General features: G+C 35.2%; 1 protein-coding gene across 2 annotated transcripts; it reads right to left on the minus strand.

Annotated features, from left to right (window-relative positions):
- Positions 1 to 42: 42 nt before the first annotated feature.
- Positions 43 to 5,779, minus strand: LOC108257376 (progranulin). Of its 2 annotated transcripts, none has more exons than XM_017455094.3 (8): positions 5,657 to 5,779; positions 5,290 to 5,424; positions 4,844 to 5,122; positions 4,633 to 4,770; positions 2,894 to 3,055; positions 2,683 to 2,820; positions 751 to 966; positions 43 to 364 (listed from the first exon to the last, which is right to left on the minus strand). In XM_017455094.3, the coding sequence occupies exons 2-8, from the start codon at positions 5,422 to 5,424 to the stop codon at positions 236 to 238; spliced, it is 1,197 nt and encodes a 398-aa protein (XP_017310583.3). In that variant the 5' UTR covers positions 5,657 to 5,779; the 3' UTR covers positions 43 to 235. The 2 variants fall into 2 exon arrangements, with proteins under 2 accessions (XP_017310583.3, XP_053531311.1); XM_053675336.1 differs by having other exon boundaries at positions 2,894 to 3,070.
- Positions 5,780 to 22,155: the final 16,376 nt, after the last annotated feature.

Consider the following 22,155-nt stretch of genomic DNA (forward strand, 5'->3'; position numbering starts at 1 on the left):
TACAATGAAGAATCAGACTAAAAATAATTAACATAATGCAAATTTGGGATTAAAATAACTTTATTAATTAACATATGCATTGTCATTTATTTTTTGTAACTACTTCTGCTTATTGTAGTATAGCAAAATTCAAATCATAAAGCTTAGAAAAAGTATGACATTTGTTGATCAAATGAAATACTCTTAATTACGATATCTTTTTATGGACCTAGCCTTTGGTTCAAGGAAGAAGCATTCAGAGGAGCAGTGCTTCATTTGTGAGAAGAGCAGGTGCGCTTGAGTAGCCTTTTTTACATCTAGTAAATGTACAATTGCAGTCATAGCCATACTCACAGCAGTGCTTTCCATCCTTACAGCACTGACCCTTTGAAAGAACATACAGTAGAAGAGAAGAGATAATCATAATTCTAATTATTATATATAAGAAGATAATGTGTTGTTATTTTAGGAATGAATATCTATCTATCTATCTATCTATCTATCTATCTATCTATCTATCTATCTATATATCTATATATATATATATATATATATATATATATATATATATATAGATAGATAGATAGATAGATAGATGGATAGAGAGATAGATAGATAGATAGATAGGTGTACATATATATATATATATATATATATATATATAGATAGATAGATAGATAGATATAGATATAGATATAGATATAGATAGATAGATAGATAGATAGATAGATAGATAGATAGATAGATAGATAGATAGATGGATATATGTACCAGAGTATATGGACAGCATGCCCATTGGCCGGTTAGTGTCTTGCAGCAGCTATTTCCAGCTGGACAATAGAATCGGTCACTGCAGTGTATAATCCCGGCCTGATTCTGGACATTCAGTGGAGATGAGTAGTCGAAATCTCTCACACAGGCTTTGCTCTCCTCATCACAGTGAAACCCGATGGGACAGCAGCCTGTCTCACTCTGGCAGCACTGATCCTACAGAGATTAACCATGTTAAGTCCTTCATAAAGGCTCTGCATGGATATGAAGCCAGCACTGACCATAAACAATCATATAGGATGGACTTATAAACCTGCTGCATTCATGATTTGCTTATAAATTAAATTATGCAATACCTTTTTACATTTCTTTTCTTTGAACTCCCAGTAAGTATTGCTCGGCTAAGAGCTACTGCATGTACCTTTCCATTAGTGTCACTGTATTTCTTGAATTATATTCTTCAAGATTACTAACTGAATGATAAGATGAAATGTTGTCTATGCATTAAGCAATAGGGAATATGGTATGTAAGCATACAGCTAAAACACAATTTGATGAAAATGGCTTTACAATTAAGATAAAGTCTGGGAAAATTTGTATAATTATGAATACATCTGACAAGTTTTATCACTCATTTAGAAAACAACTGGAATAGTGGAGTGCAAAGTCTTCCCAACATCAATACTAATAGTAATATTGTTGATTGGTATATAATTAAATGAAGCTGTGAAGCAGTCATCATTTTATTAGTCTCACAGATCCAACTACATATATTACAACTACAAAGTTAAAACAGTTTGTATTAGAACAAGTGCTAGAAATTGCAAAACACTACAATGTAACATGTGTCATAAGATTGGATTTTAATAGTTGGCAATCATGTCCAACTATCATGTGTGTGCCAATGGAGTTGATGCAATGACCACTGATTGACAAACATCTAGTATGGCTGTGGATTTTTAAGGTCACATACTGTTGAGTGAAAAAAGTTTGCAGCCATTGGTTTCTGGGTAAGGAAAGAGAAATATATGTATATTTTTGCAATTTATCTGCAAAAAATATATAATTTCAAGATATTAAAAATTAAATGTTAGTGTAGCCTGCAACAAGAATACAATTCAAAACATACAAAAGATGGAAATAAGAAACTTGTAGTGGCTTGTAATGGACATATGCAAATCACATCACAGAGAAAATAATCTTGTCAAAACATGTCTCATGTGCACTACTTACTACTGTGCTTTCTTTAAGGAAAATAATCTTATGAAAATGACAAATTTCTGCATGCACACAAGATAATTTTCTGTTTTCACAAGATTTTTAAAAATTTTATTTGAACATTTCTTCTTTTTTTTCTGCAAAGGTCCTTTCAGGGGCTTTGAATGATTCTTTCATTCTTTATCACACCAACTCTTTGTTTATTATTTTCCTATAACAGCATATGCTTTTATATCCCTTTGTGTTTTATTTTTTGCATGAAGCACAAAGCTTACCCTATCTTAAGTCAAAGATTTGATAAATGAGTCATCTTTCTCCCCTTGGACACCCACTCTTTTCATAGCTTGCCATTTTTTAATGTTTAACATTTATTACATAACAGTCACTTCACAGTTTAGGTGCTTAAACCTAGAGACGAAAGTTCACCTGCTGCCTTAAAAATGTGAGTAAACTCAACTTGAAGATAACCTTTGTTTCAACTCAAAAGTTACATTTTAAAAGTTTTCCAAGTCAAGACAATGGATTACTTTAAATTTCATTTTTTGAAAACTTATCCAATTCCACATCCAGTTCAACATCTAAAACTTGTCATGACAACTGGAGTTAAAGAGAAGAAATAAGTTCACATAACTTATTGGGATTATCATGTTTTATCACATTTTATTTATGCACTATTTTATTGAAGAAATAGAGAAGGTTATAGTTGTCTTGTACCTGAATGGTGTTGCTCTGCATCGCAGCAATCTGTGGAGATGCAGGAAGTCTCAGTGCTCCCCTAAAACATTGGGTGGATGTGCTGTCACAGCGATAACCAAAGGGACAGCAGTGGAGGCCATCACGGCAGCACTGACCCTAAAGGATCAGATAAAATGTTAAGATCATTCTCAAACTTACCACCTTCAAGATTTGCTGAAAAAATACCAACCACAATGTATATGCAGCATGACCACTGCCCAAAAGGAGACCTGCAGCATGTTGTACCATCAGGGCAGGTATTGATGTTGTCACAGAAAACCACAGAGACAGAAGGATTGTCAGATTTCACCAGAGGAGCAGGAGCACTTTTCTCTTCATTTTCTGCAGGTATCTGAGGGGAAAGAGACTGACATTTACCATTAATTTCTATTAAGATATATCATTTTTCTTTTAACCAATTAAAGTTCCAGTATTCATTGGATGGTTTAGACTCACATTCCTCACTCCTGTAACTACACACCTTTCCATTAGTTTCGCTGTTGTTACTGGGGAATAAATTAATAATAAGCTGAAACTTTAAGTGGTTGACTTAGAAGGTCTATGCATTAGGCAATTGGGAAAATGGTACATGGGCATCCATCCAAAACCCCGATTTGCTGACATGTTGATGGTTTTAAAATGACAAAAAAAAAAAGAGTTGGAAAATATGGGTAACCGAAATTATCTTGCAGCCTGAGTGTCACTTTTTTTTTTTAAATCAGAGTTGTGAAAACCATTGGGAAATAGTGGAGAGTAACGTCTTGATAATGGCAACATTGCTTAAGATGCATTTACAGTAGCCTTTTGACTTGTTTTTCAATCCTAAATCAAGATTTGGAGAAGTTATATTTAGTTAGCCTTATAGACCCAATATTTCAGCTACAAAATAAAAGCTAAAACAATTTGTATTAAAATGAGTAGTAAAAACTGCAAAACACCAAGTCTTTTTGGCTCAAAGATACAGCCATTGCAGCTTGTTTTGTTTGTGCTGTGTTAGTCATGCACATGACTGCAACTTTTTTACTTTCACTTGAGTGCATTTTTGACTGGATACTAAAACTTTTCACTGAGTAAGATTTTGACACATTATCTATACTTTCACTTAAGCATCATTTCTCAGTACTTTTCCCAGCCCTGAGTAAGGGCTAAGTCACATGGGCATGTATGGAGGTCTCTCCACATAATCTAACAGATTAAAAATTGTGTTGTTATTTAAGAAAGTACATTTGTATAATCGTTGATATGGTGAAGCTTTTTGAAAGGAAATGTTTATTTAACATCTATGGAAGGAGTCTCCAGTGCTTTGCAAGGTCCAACCATCAAACAACAATAAAAAAAATAAAATAAAAATAAATACATGCTAAAATGTTTTATTTACAACAGAAAAGTTTGTATGCATGCAGAAATGTGTTGTTTTCACAAGATTTTTTTCTTAAAGAAAACGAGAAAGTAAGAGGTGCACACACTATAATTACCTAAACATATTACATCATATCCTTTTCAGAGAAAATAATCTTGTCAAACATACTTTCTCGTGTGCACTACTTACTAGTGGGCTTCTTAAAGAAAGAAAAAAATCTCATGAAAATGACAAATTTCTTCATTCACAGAAGATCATTTTCTTTTCTTTGTTTTTTTGGGTTGTGTGTTTCTTTTTTTCCGCAAAGGCTTTTGCAAATTCTTATTTATTATTTTCTTATAACAGCACGTCCCTTTGTCTTTTATTTCTTACATGAAACACAAAGCTTACCCTATCCTAGGTCACATTTTGATTCATGAGCGATCTTTCTTCACTTATACAAACAGTCTTTTCATAGCTTGTCATTTTTGCTAATGTTTAACATTTATTACATAACAGTCATTTGATATTTTACTGTGTTTATTCACTGCTTTATTGAAGAAATAGAGAAGGTTATAGTTGTCTTGTACCTGAATGGTGTTGCTCTGCATCGCAGCAATCTGTGGAGATGCAGGAAGTCTCAGTGCTCCCCTAAAACATTGGGTGGATGTGCTGTCACAGCGATAACCAAAGGGACAGCAGTGGATGCCATCAAGGCAGCACTGACCCTAAAGGATCAGATAAAATGTTAAGATCATTCTCAAACTTACCACCTTCAAGATTTGCTGAAAAAATACCAACCACAATGTATATGCAGCATGACCACTGCCCAAAAGGAGACCTGCAGCATGTTGTACCATCAGGGCAGGTACAGAAGTTGTCACAGAAAACCACAGAGACAGAAGGATTGTCAGATTTCACCAGAGGAGCAGGAGCACTTTTCTCTTCATTTTCAGCAGGTATCTGAGGGGAAAGAGGGATTCTATACCATGGAAGCCCCTTTTTCTCACACAGCTGAGTCTCTAAGTCACACTGGTAGTCCTGTGGACAGCAGTGGGCCTTGTCTGGACAGCAAACAGCCTTTAAAAAAATACACACAGATTTGGAGGATATTTACACAGTTCAAAGAAAGTTTCTATTTAAGATGCACTTTAATTGAATGCAACATTAAATTAATATTGTAACTCATCATTTACCACAAACTGCAAAAGTTAATGAAATAATGAATAGCTCTGATTTCTGCTTACAGACGGATATTTGCAGCATGCATATCCTGTCTTAGTTTGGCAGCAAGTATTTTTGTCTTGACATTTTGTACCGTCTGGACAGACACTGCTGCTAGAAACCAGCCCTATCATGAGGAACACTAACACAGCAATCATCTAGACAAGGAGGAGAAAACAAAACATATGTATTTAGCTTGGGTCTGAGGCATAAGCAGTAAAGTCCCAAAAGAGCCATCAGTCAGATCCAAATAATGCATAATAACTTTTAAATTAAGCTACCTATGCCAATCAACACATAGAAAACAGTAGATAGTAGATTTATTTGCCATTCAACATAAAGGCCATTTTCTGTGAAAAAGTAGTAAAAAAATTCAACTGCAACACTTGCCTTGCTTGTGGAGTGGATTGATTGTTAACAGTATACGTCTGTATGTTTCAGTCCCAACTTCTCAAATGAACAACCCACAACCACATGCTTCAAGCTCATGTGAACCTTCCACCTTCAGAAAAAGAGGAACTGATTCTTTCATATCCTTGTTGTCAATGTTATGTAGAGGGATCTTTTCAATTTATGGCAGTTATAGAATAAAATGCACAGAACAATGCATCTCATTCAACTTATATTAAATGATTTCAACAGTGGTTCTCCTGACAATGTTCAGATATGGAAATAATTTTAAAGTAATTTTACTTCATTACTGTACCTAAGTATTATTTTAGGGTATGTATTATTGAAATTGAATACTTGTATGTAACTTAATATTCAAAAGAAAAAAAATATATTAGTTACACTGTGTGTGTGTGAAATGTGATAAGCCTGCAGTGGTGCACTTTGAGGATGAACACCCCTGGTACTACCGCAGTAAAACATTTCAATATGCTGAAATAAACAAAGAAGTAAATTTGAAGATAAAATGTTTTCTCCTTTGCAACAATTTAATAATGATAGTGCCATGTCAGTCTAACATCAATTCCAGGGGCTAATGTTATTAGCTATGCAGAACCTTTTCAGGGAAACCCTAAAATTGCAGTTTTTAAAAAATCACATTAAAAGATGGCATTGCTAAAGTTTATCAGTTAAAAACATCCATCCACCCATTTTCTCTACTGCTTCACTTTATCCACATTTTGTTATGTTACAGCCTTATTCCAAAAGGGATTAACTTCATTATTTTCCTCAAAATTCTGCAAACAATACTCCATAATGACAACCTAAAGTTTGTTTGAAATCTTTGCAAATTTATTCAAAATAAAAAACAAAAAAAGCACATGTACATAAGTTTCCGGATGCACTGTATACATGCACACATCCATTCATACACTACAGACATACCAGTCAGCCTACCATGCATGTCATTGGACTGGGGTAGGAAACCAGAGTACCCAGAGGAAACCCCCACAGCATGGGGGGAACACGCAAACTCCTCACACACAGGGCCGTGACAGAAATCGAATCCCCAACCCTGCAGGTTTTTAGGGCGAACGTGCTAACCACTAAGCCACTGTATGGCTGGATATTTCCATTCTTTATTAAGAAAGATTTTGACATATTATCTACACTTTTACTTAACTATAGTTTCTCATTACTTTTCCACACCCCGATGATGATAATGTTAGAAACATTTACTGATGATAATGTTCATAAAACCGTAACTCTGTTTTAGGTGACAAAACACAGTACTTATTCTAATGGGGTCAATGTTACTATTACTGTGATTCACAATTTCCCCACACTCTCACAACCTTAGGACTCATTTCCCTTTTTTATTCTGGCCACTCAATTTAACCTCCCCTAGTGGTTATTTAATGTATATTTAACACTCTGAAGCAAATGAGTGAAAAAAAGAGTTCTCAGTAACTTCCTTGTATGATTTTGATACAAATGGAGATGTGATATGAATTTTTGATATGATATTTAATAATGATTTATGTATGTACATTGAAATTATCATGAATCGTTTTAGTAGAATTTAAATCAACAGATTGTAGCTAAATGTACTGAATAATGAGCAGATCAAGCTGACCATGTTACAATTAGCAAAATATATGAAATAATTATAAAGCAGAAATATATGAAGCGCTCTGGTGAGCTTATAGAAGTCATTTGTTGCACTGGTCGTAAAAACAGCTTGAGAGTATTAAAAAAAACAAATTGAGAGTATTAAAAAAAAAAATTCTGTTCCTCAAATATTACACTGGAGAGGAAATCTGTGTAATCTCTGCACAGGTGGTTCCAAATATGAATGAGTGTTGCTGTTAAAACAGTTGAGGAGTTGCTTACAGAGCCACTGACGTGACATGAGCAGATTTTTATTATTTTTTTAAATAGAGGACGTGACCACAAATTAATATAGCGAGGCTATGAGATCACTTTGCCACAATTTAAAAGGGAACTAGGAAAGATTAGTCAAATTTTGTCAAGATTAGTTTTTTAATGGTGAAGCAGGTGGATTTCACATAAAAACTATTTTTAAAAAAAATAAATATATAAAATATTTTTAAATTAACTCCCCCATCTCTGTCCATGTTCGTAATGCTTCACCCCCAGGTTATAAGATGGCCCCCAAAGAGTTGACTTCAACTAGCGTTAGCATTAAACAAGGATATGAATTAGCAAGGATTAGCATTAGCGTGCCATCCATTTCAACAGATGAGCTAGGTTGTTCATTTATAAAGGGCATAGCCTTACTTTGAAATATATATATATATATATATATATATATATATATATATATATATATATATATATATATATATATATATATATATATATATATATACCTCAGAAGTACAGATAATTACCTGGCTAGCACTTTGCTAATGTTGCTTGATAGGAAACCCAAATCAAAAAAATATATATATTTTTTTTTGTAGAATTGACATCTGTGCTAAAAAGCTAAAACAACAATTACACAAGTTCTTAACAACAGTGAATATTGACAATGTATACTATAAAGGATGGCGGTACTTTGCTTACAGAAACTTATCTCTTAGGTGAAATTCCTCCCTCAGCATGTGCTGGGACAGAAAAGGGAGGAAATGCAAATTTGATAAGGTCTGTGTACTTTTGCGTTCATTCTAATAGACCTGTTTATGTATGTATGTATATTCATATTCTTGATTAATTTTACAATACATGTAGATATTTATCCATTAATTTGTACATTTTTAATCAAAAAGAAGAAAATATGTTTTTGTTTTGGATTTTATTGAATTGCATTTTATGTAGGCAAATGAAGCTACGGCTAACTAAATATGCATATATTTGCATACTTTATAAAACACAAGCAATCCAAGCATCGAGTCTTTGGATGATGTTTGAATTAAGAGAATACACTATTTAAAAAACAACTTTCACAAACCAGTTTATGTGTTGTTTATTTATCATATCTGTACAATGTATTTATTGTTTAATAAAGAAAATATGAAGCATTGTTATGATTTTTTTAATGAACTTTGAGAAATCCCTCTATAATAAGCTTATATAGACTATAGATATGATTGTGCCGAAACAATGGAGCTTAAAGCTTTCTTCAATGTTGTTAAGTTCAAATAATGTGATGGTCATGAGTCAACAAAAACAGGGGTGCTAACACTGCTATGACAAGAGATTTACTTTTTCATATTATTATTATTATGGTAAGATACACCTTTAGTTTCTGTTTGAGTTTTTTGTTCTACAGTTTAAGAGTAGACATGTTAATGATGCACTTTTATATGCAATTTAGGATATTGCCTATCATGCATTTGAAGAGTTTTCTCATATTGTTCCACCACAGCACCACTGGTTCACTAAAATTAAAAAAATCTGAGGGTGGGGTTTATCCAAAATGAGTGATGGTCTAGAAAGAACACAAAATACATAGACATGGACATAGAAAAAAAGGAATGAAATAACATAGACTGCTTTTTTTTTGAAAAATCACTCTCATCTTAAGACCTTTAGTGATATAATATGACTGTTGTTTCATATAGTTGTATAATCATTAATTTTATACATTTATTGACAGAGATCAACAACTGCCCTTAGATAAGTAAGTTTTACATGCAGGTTTTTCAGCTATTATCTTAATGCAGGGAATCATATTGAAATTATTATCCATGGTAATTATACAAATCCCACAGATGCGTTAGACAGAGATTATGTAAAGTAAATAAATAAATAAATAAAAATAAAAATAAATAAAAAATATTGATTGGAACATTTCTTTATGAATGGTACATAAATATTCTATTCTACTCTTACTCTATCATCTATTTCATTGCCTGGTTTTGATTATTCACAACTCAGCAACTATAATTTTACCCCTGACTATTTAAAGTATGTGTACATATACATTAATATATTGATTTTATTGTTATTTTTGCTTTCACTGTTTTTGTGCCCTGCCGTTTTAATAGCCACTAGACCAGTTTTCTATGTTCATGTTCACGTGTACTGTTAGATTGGTGCAAAAATACTTTATTTAAAACTTTCATATTTACTGACATACATATATTTTAGCTTGATAGAAAATATATTGGCTCAAATAAACGTCATAACGATGTCATAATAAATAATGCACATTCATTTAGTTGTCAGTTATAGTATCGTTATCCAACAAGCACTTACACTATCAACCACTAGATGGCCACATTGAATCATAATGTTGGTAAAAGCCATTAAGCAGTAATATTCTGTATGAAAAGCATCAGTAAAAGGGTTTAAGAAAAAATTAAATCTTTGCACAAGATGGACACATACTCAGCGTAGACTCAAATAGTATTAGCCCCGAATATGTTTTAAGATGAATGAGTAAAAATGCCATTAACTACTCAGTTGTTCAACTTAAATTATAGCATTCTGTATTTCAGTGAAACTAATAGGAAATGTGTGTCATTGCAAGAGTAAGAAATGGATGTCTGAATCCACTGAAGCCAAACCACTGGGAGTTTGAAGGGTTATTGTAAAGCTGTTGAGATGTCTGACAGGCCAAATGCGCTAGGCTTACTCAGGAGTATTTTATTCAGTGGTTTGAACTGTGTGACACTCGCTGTGCTGTCTGTGTGGAGCTTAGCGTAGCTCCTCCACACTGACACTGTGCAGGATGGAAAGATGTGGCCTGAGCCAGGAGAGGCTGGAAAGAGGCCACTGTGACTCTGCAACAGTCAATCTCTGAGGCTGACTGACTATACACACACACACACACACACACACACACACACACACACACACACACACACACACACACACACACATGCATTTGTGTGAAAAATGAAGATGACAGAGGAACTAATGTAAAATGTAGAAATGGTTTTCTGAGAGTCCAAGAGTAAGCAGATTTCCTATAGTGTAGTTTCATACTCCCAAAAAAAAAAAAAAAAAAAAAAAATTGTGTTCCATTTTAGGACAGTTTCTGGTGTGTGTGAACTTTCAATTCATGCAAGTACACACCCATTAACAGCATCTTGCATTTGCTAACAAGCATTAGTCACTTCCAGGTTCAATTTTTCAAACTCTTCACACAGTAAGGACAGTGCTCTTTGTGGACCAAACAGTGTTCTTTGTGGACCACACTGTAAATACATTTTATTGTATTGACACAATATATGTATCTGTATTAAGCCTGTATAATGTAGGGCATACTATATAATGTAGTTGCTGCCACACAGCTTCAGCTTCCCCAGTTTGATCCTGAGCTCAGATTACAGTCTGTGTGGGGTTTTGCATGTTCTCCCAGTGTTTGCGTAGGTTTTTTCCCCAGTTCTCAGGTTTTCTCTCGCCTCCCAAAAACATGCAAATAGGCTACACTAAATTCATGCTTGGCATGAATGTGTGTGTGTGTGTGTGTGTGTGTGTGTGTGTGCATGCACGCTGACCTATAATGGACAGGTGTCCTGCCATCAGCTACTATGGTTGTTCTTGCAGTTTTAATTAGTATGTAGTCATTATACTACCTAATCATTATAGTCTTTAGCCAAATTCATTAAACCCAAACTAAAGCTCAATAACTTTAAAACAGATATAAAAGTCATCTTAAATCCAACTACAATTTTAAGAAAAGTTTCCAATCTCCACTTTACCACAGTTAGAAAAAGGGTTCCCTTAAGGGGGTTCTACTTGAGACCATTTCTGATAGGTAAACTCTCTGTTGTAGGGTTCTACATTAAACCTTTAACCTCCAAAGAGACAAGCAAAAACCAACCAGGCCTGATTATCATCATTGCTGTTTGGATACTGGTTACACTAGAGATACGTATGGATGTTCTTTAACTAAACAGCACTTTCTCATCTGCCCAGATACCAGATGAAGTCATAAAGTATTGTCTTCAGTCTGCAAAACTTCCTGGACTTCACAGTATGCTGAATATTCAAATAGGCCAAAAATATTTACAGACATTTATATTCATAGCATTTGGTGGACGTGTTTATGCAGCTTGACTGAAGTGCTTTGTATTCTTCATAAAAAAAAGTCTTTAAATTAGGGTTCATTTATTTGCTTGGTGAAGAGGAGAAGATGAAATAACATTTTCACCAAACAAACAATCAGATTGTAATATAGGTAATACCAAAAACTGTAATACTGAATTGTATGATTATCACACCATGAACTCCTCATATCCTTTCAGCTTAATTAATCAGTGTCTCCTCATTCAATTATCTCAGTTCTGCTCATCAAGGTCTACATTGCAACTTCAATGAGGAGGGTCCTCTTCATCACTTTTCATCTCTAAGCCTCCCTCTTCCTCAAACTGGTTGTCTTTCTTCCTCCTCACTCCCCTGAGCTGCACCGTAATGGAGAGAACATTTACCATAGCGACAAACTCAGCTCTCCTTGATGGGAATAAGTTGCTGTTTGTGGCATATTCCTTATCTTCAGGCCATCACTGTCATTGAGGTGATCAAGTTCATCATTGTCACCATCTCCATTATGCCAAAAATTAACCTCTTTATCCTGATTTTGCTGCTTTCCCCTCCATTCATTATCATCTTCCTCTTCTCAACCAAGGGCCCTGCAAGCTTTTCTTGCAAGAAAAAATAAAACAAAACATAGTCTGTATGTGTAATCATTTCTCCATTTGTATATGTTTAGAACACTATCTCTTCATTACAAAAATAACTATGAGCTGCTACTGTTAAATGAATCACTTCCACCAGGCTGGTGTTTCTCCTGCAGCTCTACCACTTCCTTCTCTAGCTCTACCACTTCCTTCTCTAGCTCTACCACTTCCTTCTGTATCTCTAACTCTTCCTTCTCTAGCTCTAACTCTTCCTCCTGTAGCTCAAACTCTTCCTCCTCTATCTCTAACTCTTCCACCTGCAACCCTATCTCATCCTCTTGTAGCTTTAACTCTTCCTCCTCTATCTCAAACTCTTCCTCCTCTATCTCAAACTCTTCCAACCCTACCTCCAACTCTTCCTCCTGCAGCCCTAACTCTTCCTCCTCTAGCTCTAACTTTTTCTCCTCTAACTCTAACTCTTCCTCCTGTAGTGCTACCTTTTCATCATGTAGCTATTCCTCTCTCCAAATGCAGTAATACATAGTGAGGAAGTTAAAAGCTTGCAGATAGGGGGCTCCCAAGTGGTGCAACAGAAACAGAAAAGCGTTCGCTTTTCATTATCCGGAGCTTGTGAGTTTGAATCTTGATGATGCCACAGCCATCTGTGGCCCAAGAGAGCAAAACTGTGGAGGGATCAGGGAGGGAGGGGTGTCATACTCTCTATCCCCTATCAGTCACAGTGAGACTAGCCAATCAGGGGCATCTGTGAGCTCATGAATGCGAAGGTGGGCTAATGCACTAGACTAGCTTCACGTGCCCCAGAGGAAACATGTGATAGCCTTCGCCCTCCCTGGTTGGTGGCTGCCATGTGATAGAGGAGAGCTGCCTGAGCTGCTGGTGGGAAATAGCCATGACTAAATTACAAAGAAGTGAGGGGAAATAAATATTCTGACACTTCTATTTTTGTTTTTTAATATACTTCCAGTGCATATATCCACTTTCTAAAGTTTTGCAGAGATAACATTATTAAACGCTCACTCATTTATGTATTCTTATGATTTTTTTTGTTCTTATTCATAAGTATGAATCTGAATGATATGTGTGTACATTTGGAAAATGGATATATGCATTGGAAGTATGTTCTGTGAAAAGAATGTGCCTTTTAACCTCTCTAAAATACTCATACTGCCATGAGGGGAATGCCATTTAGCTAATAAAATAGTAATTCATCTTTTTTACTTTGTCTTGTTTTTTTTTCTTTTCTTAATTAAAAAAAAATCATATGTGCTATGCTGCAATGGATTTCCACTATATTTTGCTGGTAACAGCCTGATACTGATAAAATGTATCAGATTGGAGCTCTAATCATGTTTTTTCTATTATCTACAATATTTTCTATTATTTTCATTTACCATTTACCTTTTCTTAAAAGACAGATTTTAATTTCCAGTGTATACAAATTGTGGTGTCACATCACACTCCAATTAATTAAATGCAGCTTACAATTTAAGCATACATTTAGGTATTTATTTAGGAATTTAGGTATATGTAGTTACAGGTTAGATGCATGGTGGCTTGGTGGTTAGTTTTTGTATATTTGTGACATTGGTGTGCTAACGCTCATCATGGGTGACAAGGGCAAATAATGATCATTTATGGGTAGAAGTAAACACTCAATGTGAACGTAGCCAGTCCAGCTACGTGTAGCCAGTTCAGCTATGTTTTTGGGAGGTAGAAGGCAACCGGAGAACATGGAGGAAACCCACGACGACAACAACCTGAGCTCAAGAATGGACCCTGACAATAATAATAATAATAATAATAATAATAATAAGAAGAAGAAGAAGAAGAAGAAGAAGAAGAAGAAGAAGAAGAAGAAGAAGAATGTTTGCTTATATTGCACATTTAATTCTGACTTTAAAATCTTAGTCTTCATGAATCTACACTGAAAAATAAAGTATTTCTAATTAAATATCCAACTTTATACCCAATAGTTAAGAATTAGCTAGGTTTAACAAGTTTTTTTACATGTTAACCAAGTACATTTGATATTAAGGACACATGTAGAGCTATTAAAAATTCCTAGTCTTGAGAACACTATTACAGAGTTTACAGGTGATATAAGAAAAACATGATCAAAAAACACTCGTAGATGTGACTGTTTTTTGGGATTGAGTGTAAAATTATTGTAATGAGCTATACTCCTTTAGACGAGTGATAAGATGCACTAGAGCTAAACCATTCAAACTCGTACACATTTAGAAAAGAAAGGGTGATTTAATGGCTCTTTAGTAGTTTATTGAATAACCCTACTTAGAACTCTTTCTGATAGCTAAGCACTGTGCTGTAGGGTTCTACATAGAACTTTTTAATGGTTTAGCCAGAGGGGCTGCTGAGGAACTGGTTAGTGTAGCTTGAATAAGACTGGGGTAATGAGCTCTGATTTACTTTGCATTCTGAACTAGCTGAAGCTTTCTTAATGAGGCAGCAGGGCAGCAACATTTTATAACAATCATGTATCGGTGAGCATGGTCATTAAAAATGAGAGCAAGATGCCATGAATGCATGCACATAAAAGTATACATGAGCATGAAGCAGTGAAGTGAACATGCAGAGAAACTGTTACATGTGAGAACACTTCAGTTGTTCAAGCACTGAGCACTGAGACATGCATGCTTTCTTCTGCCAGGGTCTACGTGAAATTCACAACACCTTAATGACCATGCTCACTGATACTGCTCTGCGCAGTCATTTTGGACACCCTTGCCATCGTCTATATTAAAGACACTGTTTAAAAGCCGTAACAACCTAACATAAAATTCAGCATAAGGAGTTAATTGCTAGCAGCACAGAGCAGCAACCAACATAAATAGAGCTAAATAAGTCCTGTCATGATCCATGATTGCTTAAAATTAAGTATATCTCATCTACAAGTATATAAAAAACATGTTTTCATACTCAGTCTGAAAAAAAAGGTGTTGATGCATCCATAGTACATAGTACAATACTCTCTTAGGAATGAAATGGATTGATAGGTATTCCAGAGGCACAGCACAGACATGTTGTTTGTAAGACAGTTGATATTTTTTAACAAGAATTGGGGAAGGGGAAATTTTTGCAGGATAAGACTTTTCAAGAAGTCATATTTCCTGACAGGTTTAAAGGATCTACCTGTTTGTTGGACCGCCTTTGGCCTAGTGAGCCTCTGGCATACTGGTTGCATACTATGAGCCACATAGCTGCAGATAAGACTAATAAAGTTGATCCCAGGACTTTGCACAGCAGGTGTGGGATACTTCTTTATTCTCATTAAAAGTTGAGTTATCAGAAAAGCACAGGCCAAATGTTCCAACCATGCTTTAAACCATGTATTCATTCTCCTGAGATTTTAGCTATTCAACTTCACACACAGGTGTACACATTAAGACTCATGGTGCACAGAACAGATCTCTTTGTCATCATTAATCATTAATGGTGCGATCTACAACCATTTATGGATATAAGCATAAACATAATAATCTAATTTCAAAGATACCTTCAAAGCTGTGATCTACCATAAATCTATGCAATGGGTCTGACCAGTTCCCTAATCTTAGGCTTCTGTTTACATTTTACCAGCCTGAAAATTAGCTCCACCCGCATCTGAAACAAAGAAGAGATACAACAGATATAGTGGGTTTGATTGGGGTTTTCAGTGTAATTGCAATTCACCTCACAAGCATTAGAGCACTCTAAAAAAACTCCTTTAAATTCTGGTCACATGGCACTAGGAGATTCTCCCTAATAGACACTTGCTTGTTATGAGACTGATAACCGTGATGTGATGTGTTTGTTTATAAGACAAAGATTTGTCAGACACGCTACCAGAGATGTTTCTGATTAGGAAATCTCACCATAGGTCGTTAGAGTCATGGTGTATGTGTGCATGTATGAGAACGACATTTTTCTCACATTATAATGGGTAGATTCTCTGATTTGCAATGCTGCATGTAGTAATCTACAGACCACACATTTCTCACACAGCAGTCTGTCCTAGAGACTTGTTGCATGTCTTAGAGTGAAAATGTACCACCATTCTTCACCTCAATGCCTCTGGATCAGTCAAAGCAGGAGTGTGTGTGTGTGTGTGTGTGTGTGTGTGTGTGTGTGTGTGTGTGTGTGTGTGTGTACATGTTTGTGACTTTAAGTGTGTTAGGGTGTCTACACTTCAGTACAGCCTCGCCCCTTTAATGCCTTTCATTTTCACTCAGCTATCTCGCCTACGCATTTGCACGTGACTGCTGCCAGTGACAGGAAATCAAGGATGTCAAATCCTGCTAAGGCGTCTCGCTCCATTCTCTCTCCCACACAGCTACCTTAACCCGGAGTCTCACTTACTGAATGTTAGCATATGTGTGTCTACATGTGGGTTCTAGTCAACATCTTTGTGTCTGCTTCTTCCAACTCACCCTGAACGCTTCCAAATATATGTATAACCTCACTCTAAACTAATTCATGTTGTCAGCCTTCAGTGCAGTTCTAGAAAGGGGCATTTGCAGTGCGCTTTCTTTACCCAGCAGAATGGGATAGTAAAGTACCATGCTGAGAGTTTGCATGATGTCAGTGCTGTATGGTTCTCAGTATTGTGGAGACAAACCCGCATGCAACACTCTCTCCCACTCTCCCTGAGCCTAATATACACCACAGTATTCACAGTATAGCAGATTTATTTAAGTAAACCCGAACTATTCATGAAAATATCAAACCAGATAATAAAATAAAATAAAAACAAATAAAATAAAAATAAAAACAATAAAAACAAGCAATACTAGTAATAACCACTAGCAGTGAAACTGACTGTAATTGTATATAAATAGTGAAAGTATTATTAGTCCTCATATAGGACAATCAGTATTTTAAGTATTTTTAGTCTTCATACTGAGTAATCAGTATTTTAAGTATTTTTAGTCTTCATACAGAATAATCAGTATTGTAAGTATTTTTAGTCTTCATACTGAGTAATCAGTATTTTAAGTATTTTTAGACTTCTAACTGAATAATCAGTATTTTAAGTATTTTTAGACTTCATACTGAATAATCGGTATTTTAAATATTTTAGTGTTCATACTGAATAATCAGTATTATAAGTAATTTGAGACTTCATACCGAAAAATCAGTGTTTTAAGTATTTTTAATCTTCATACTTAATAAACTGTATTATAATTATTTTAGTATTCATACTGAATAATCAGTATTTTAAGTATTTTTAATCTTCATAAAATAATATCCTTCATGTAGCCTAACCAAAACTAAGCTGAATTCTATAGGGAGATGCAAAACCATGTTACAAAAGCATAACAAAAGCAAAGTTACTTTAGAGTACAGTTAGAGTAACCTTTTTTGTAGGTGCAGGATATGTCTCTACATGTTGTGAATGACAAGAGACATGCAGTAACTCTTCACTTAATAATAGTAATGAACAGTTTTTACAATGATCTGTTTGTACTAGATGCAGATCCATTTACCATTTTCCTGAAGCACCAGTGTGCACAAAGCAACATTATGTTCTAGAAGTTGGAGTGAGATGTTTGGTTGATGAAATATGCTCCCCTGCTGGAGGTGCAATAAATCATTTAACCAAGCAGTTTTGCTCAGCTGGGGTGCACTTGAATCAAACACACGCCTACACATGCTCTGTGTTGTGGGTCCCCTCACGTGTCTGCTGGGAGGCCATGTTAAAACCCAGATGATGTCATTTTGAAAAATAAAAATAAAAATTCCGGAATATGCAGCAGACTCGTGTTATCAATTACACAGACTCGTGCTTTAGACACCAGACATATTGGGCTCTAGTCAAGACTTAGTCAAGAAATATCAGCTAGATTTTCATCACCTACACACACACACATAAAGAAACTGTAGTGAAAGAAGGAAAGAAGTACTGAAAAGACAGGTGGGATTTCAATATCAAAGCAGAAATATTTAAAAGAAAATCGACTTGAATTGAATGAATACTTAAAAAACTAATTTGAGTATAATACTATTTTACTACAAGTTTTCTGCAATTATAATGATGTTTACTTGGAGAGAAGGACATTGTCCTATGCTTACAGTTATTGTTAATATACTGTCATTTATTTTTTAATGGAATTTTATGGCTATGACATGTAATACAGTTATACCTATTTTGAATATATTAAGCATTCAATCTACATTTATTATATGTATTTGAAATTAGCTGTTATGTTTTTCTATTTATCTTTTGATCCTAACCTGTTTTAGTACAATTTTCAATATTCTCAGAATGCATTTTTATCAATCATTTTAATCATTAATTAATCAAATTCATATTTACTTGATTTGACTGTGCAGCTCTTCATCATTGTCTTAAAATGTGCTATATAAAGTGCTGTGATTAATTAAATTAATTTTAAACCCAGTTTGTGAGCCTAAGTGAGCCAATCATTTGATTGGTCTTTAGGTGAATTTGAATACAGACAGTGCCATAAAAATGACAAATCTTTCACTTACAATACACTAACATATACTATATGTTGATGTGAGGAGCCATTCCAGAGTCCACATGGGTAAAATTCATAGCTGATTTTAAAATACATATGTAATTACATATATAAGTACCTGCACTTGCACTGATCCTGAGTCTAAAAATGCTGGAAATGTCAGGACAGCTGTGTGCATGATTTGTTAGCACCCAGAGGAAAAGCATTTTTACCTAATTTGGAGAAGAGTTAGATGCACTACATTTACTTATATTTTCTTCAGAGCAAACATACTGCAACATTTAAGTGAATAAAACTTGGAAAAACGTTGCTCTAAAGTTAATCTAAAAGGTTTATGTAATCATTTCCATTGCTTCATACAGTCTATTGCTTTTTACCTCAGTTAAAACACATTCTTAAATAATTGGCTTTCCTTTTTTTCTGCCCAGAGAAGAAATGTTTTTGAACATGATTTCATTCTCTACTAGTCTGGACATGTAAATCCTGTGAGATCATTTCTGTGATCAGCACAAGCCAAATGTCCAGTAGCAAGAACAAGAAAAAGATCAAAAATATTCATCATTAATATGGGCCATTGCTCCTAATGAACATATTAATAGAGTCAATACTGGTTAGTCATTAGGGACAACATATTATGATAATTGCAATTGGGATGAAATATATGCCATCACAACATTTTTCAGCCAAATGTATATGAGCTGGATATATTGACAAATTGCAATTTTATGTAAGGATTTCTCAAACAGCCAAAATTAAATCTGTTTTAGATAATGTATCATTGAATAATAACTGCAGACTGAGTGGAGTTTTTGATTAATACAGTTCTTGGTAGTGCACTCAGACCCTACTGTATGTGCATATTTATATGTAAAGAGGAAGAGAAAGCTTGACTGAGACCTCCTGCTATGTAATAATTTCCTGATGGATTTGAAATAGCCTCTTGATGGCTGGCAAATCAAATACCAGATCCAAAGTGACAGTGATGGAACTTTCAGAGACTAAAGTACTTGTCTTGTAAAGATAAAATGGCCCCGTTGTTCTCTTTGGGGTTAATATAAAGCACGATTTATAGACAGATTTGTGGCTAGAATATACAGGAAATGTGACTGAACAACATTAAGCTCATGAAGTTTCACACTATCGTCAATGAGTGCGGCAGTACGTGGTAAGTGAAAGTGTGAACCAAAATAAGCTAATAACAAAATAGATTGCTAAGCAGCCAAGACTGCTTAACAAAAGTTATTAAACATTGTCATTATCACCTTCATCATCATTTCCATTTAGCCACTTCCTTATACACACTAGCAGCCCCATTGCCCATGAAACCTAAGCTATAAACCTAAAACCAAATGCTACTGTTAAAACTGATCTGCAAGTACAGTCTTGGAAATGATGCTATACTATATTATACATGCTTCCCTTTTTTTTTATTATTATTTTTTTTTTTTACATCTGTCAGTTTCACCATAGAAAAAGGAGATCTGTAGAACATGAAGACCTCTTTATTTAGACAGCTAGGGTGAGACAATGGCACCTCAGTTAATCATTAATGCTGTTAATGAACAGAGCATATGAGCACTCGGTACTTTCCAGTCCTTCTGCTTGCAGTCATTCATGGGCTGACCCTTTTCTGTCACTTGCTCATTCATTCATTAGTTCCTGTTGTAGAGCATTTAGATTCTGAACAAATATATTGCCTAAGAACACTGTTGACTAATTATTAATTGTTTATAAATAGTCAGTGGAAACCTCATCGGTTTGTCCCATGGTGATGTACAGTGAGTGCTAAGACATCTGCTCTTTCAGCACTTGCATCATGGCATCACCACAGTGCAAATATAAACAGAATAACAAATCACAAATAAATGGTCATTAATGTAAGCTAGAACAGATGTGTCGATTTCACTGGGAGTCTGTGAAAGTGCATTTTGTGTGATGTGTAAATGCACAGTGTGTCTCTGAGCGTCCATTTGTAGAGGTGGCAGGTGTTCCTCCTTTCTCCACAGAGCAGGTTTTTATGTCCCTCCTCAAGTTAGTTGCTTGGTTTCCATGGAAATGGCCAACAGAAAGAGTCTTGTCTTAAGGGGCCTGTTGTGGGGACAGATTTACTAGCTGCCTGACCTGGACTTGAGTTTTTTTTAAAAAAAGAAAAAAAAATCAAGCCAGCAGAGAAAACAACCTAACATTGTCTCTAGTATGATGCACTGATTCAGTCGAGATGCTCAGGGCAGATGTTTCAAATGAGCTAGCTCTGTGTTCTTCATTGTATGCCAGCATTTAGATTTAGTATGCTATTCCCTTCTGACAACATTTACTCTCAAGTGGCCATTGCTATATTACTGGAACATATATTTTCAACACTTTTGGCCAACTGTTTCTAAGAGGCTTGTTGACTAAACTTGTCAGTTTAGGAAAAATTTGATTGATGATTGTTGTGAATGATTGCAGTCAATACATTGTGTGTGTTTGTAATTTGTTAATATTTTACCAAATTACAAGCACTGAATAATGTCTGAGTGAACTCTTTGGCCCGAACATAAACTGCATTCACATGCTGCAGTAACCACAGACCAAGACACAGGTAAGAAAACGAGACACCGTTTCAAATATTGATCAGTATAGACAAAACTGGGATGGAGGAAAACAGGAAGAAAACAGTGCCTGTCCAAGGAGGCAAGGTGAGACAGGAGACAAGAGATGGAGACTAGGTCAGGATCCAGAGTATAAGCTTAAACAGACACAGACACGTTCATCTCTGCAATCGCTAATCATCAACCCATGTCAGTCCAATTCTCCACTGCATTCAATCTCACTTAGGTAACCCTGTTGCCACAAGAAGACAAAATTAAATTAATCTCAAATAGAGAACTGCTAACATGTTTCTCTTTTCCCAATTTTTATCAAAGACACTTAGATGCAGTGACTTCAAACACAGTTCTTGTTTATTCTCACCTGACCTCAAGAGGCCACTCTGCTTAGACTGCCCTGCTGCCTCCATGAAATTCTCAAGAGCTGCTGGCAAGTCCTCAATTCATATATTGCTGGATATGCAGTAAACAATCATATTCTCCTCACCACCCTTTGTTACCACAGGAATTGTGCTCAGATGGTTCTCTTAGGATAATCATACAGGTTGTCATGGATAGTCATGATGAGTCCAACTCACACCATATGATGACTGGCATACCTCAAAGATCTGTGTTCACTCCTCTTCCAACTCGATCTACTTATATCACTGCTACATTAATGCTATATGATCCTGCCTGTCCTTTCTTCCAGAGTACAGATTTAATGAAACAGCCAATTAACAGCCCTTCCTGAGTCGAATTGGGTGTATTAGAGCAGAGAAAACAGTAAAATGTTCAGAACCAGGCAAACTCCATGACCAGACTTGCAGAGGACACCT

The sequence above is a fragment of the Ictalurus punctatus genome, chromosome 24 (genome assembly GCF_001660625.3).
Source record: "Ictalurus punctatus breed USDA103 chromosome 24, Coco_2.0, whole genome shotgun sequence".
In the NCBI taxonomy this organism is placed as follows: domain Eukaryota; kingdom Metazoa; phylum Chordata; class Actinopteri; order Siluriformes; family Ictaluridae; genus Ictalurus; species Ictalurus punctatus.

Excerpts from the sequence above, each read along its gene's own strand:
- LOC108257376 (XM_053675336.1), bottom strand. The coding sequence starts at position 5,424 with ATGATTGCTGTGTTAGTGTTCCTCATGATAGGGCTGGTTTCTAGCAGC. Across the intron at positions 3,071-4,632 it reads TGCAGAGCAACACCATTCAG|TCTCTTTCCCCTCAGATACC; the intron begins GTACAAGACAAC and ends GGTAAATGTCAG. Across the intron at positions 2,821-2,893 it reads CATGCTGCATATACATTGTG|GGTCAGTGCTGCCGTGATGG; the intron begins GTTGGTATTTTT and ends CTGATCCTTTAG.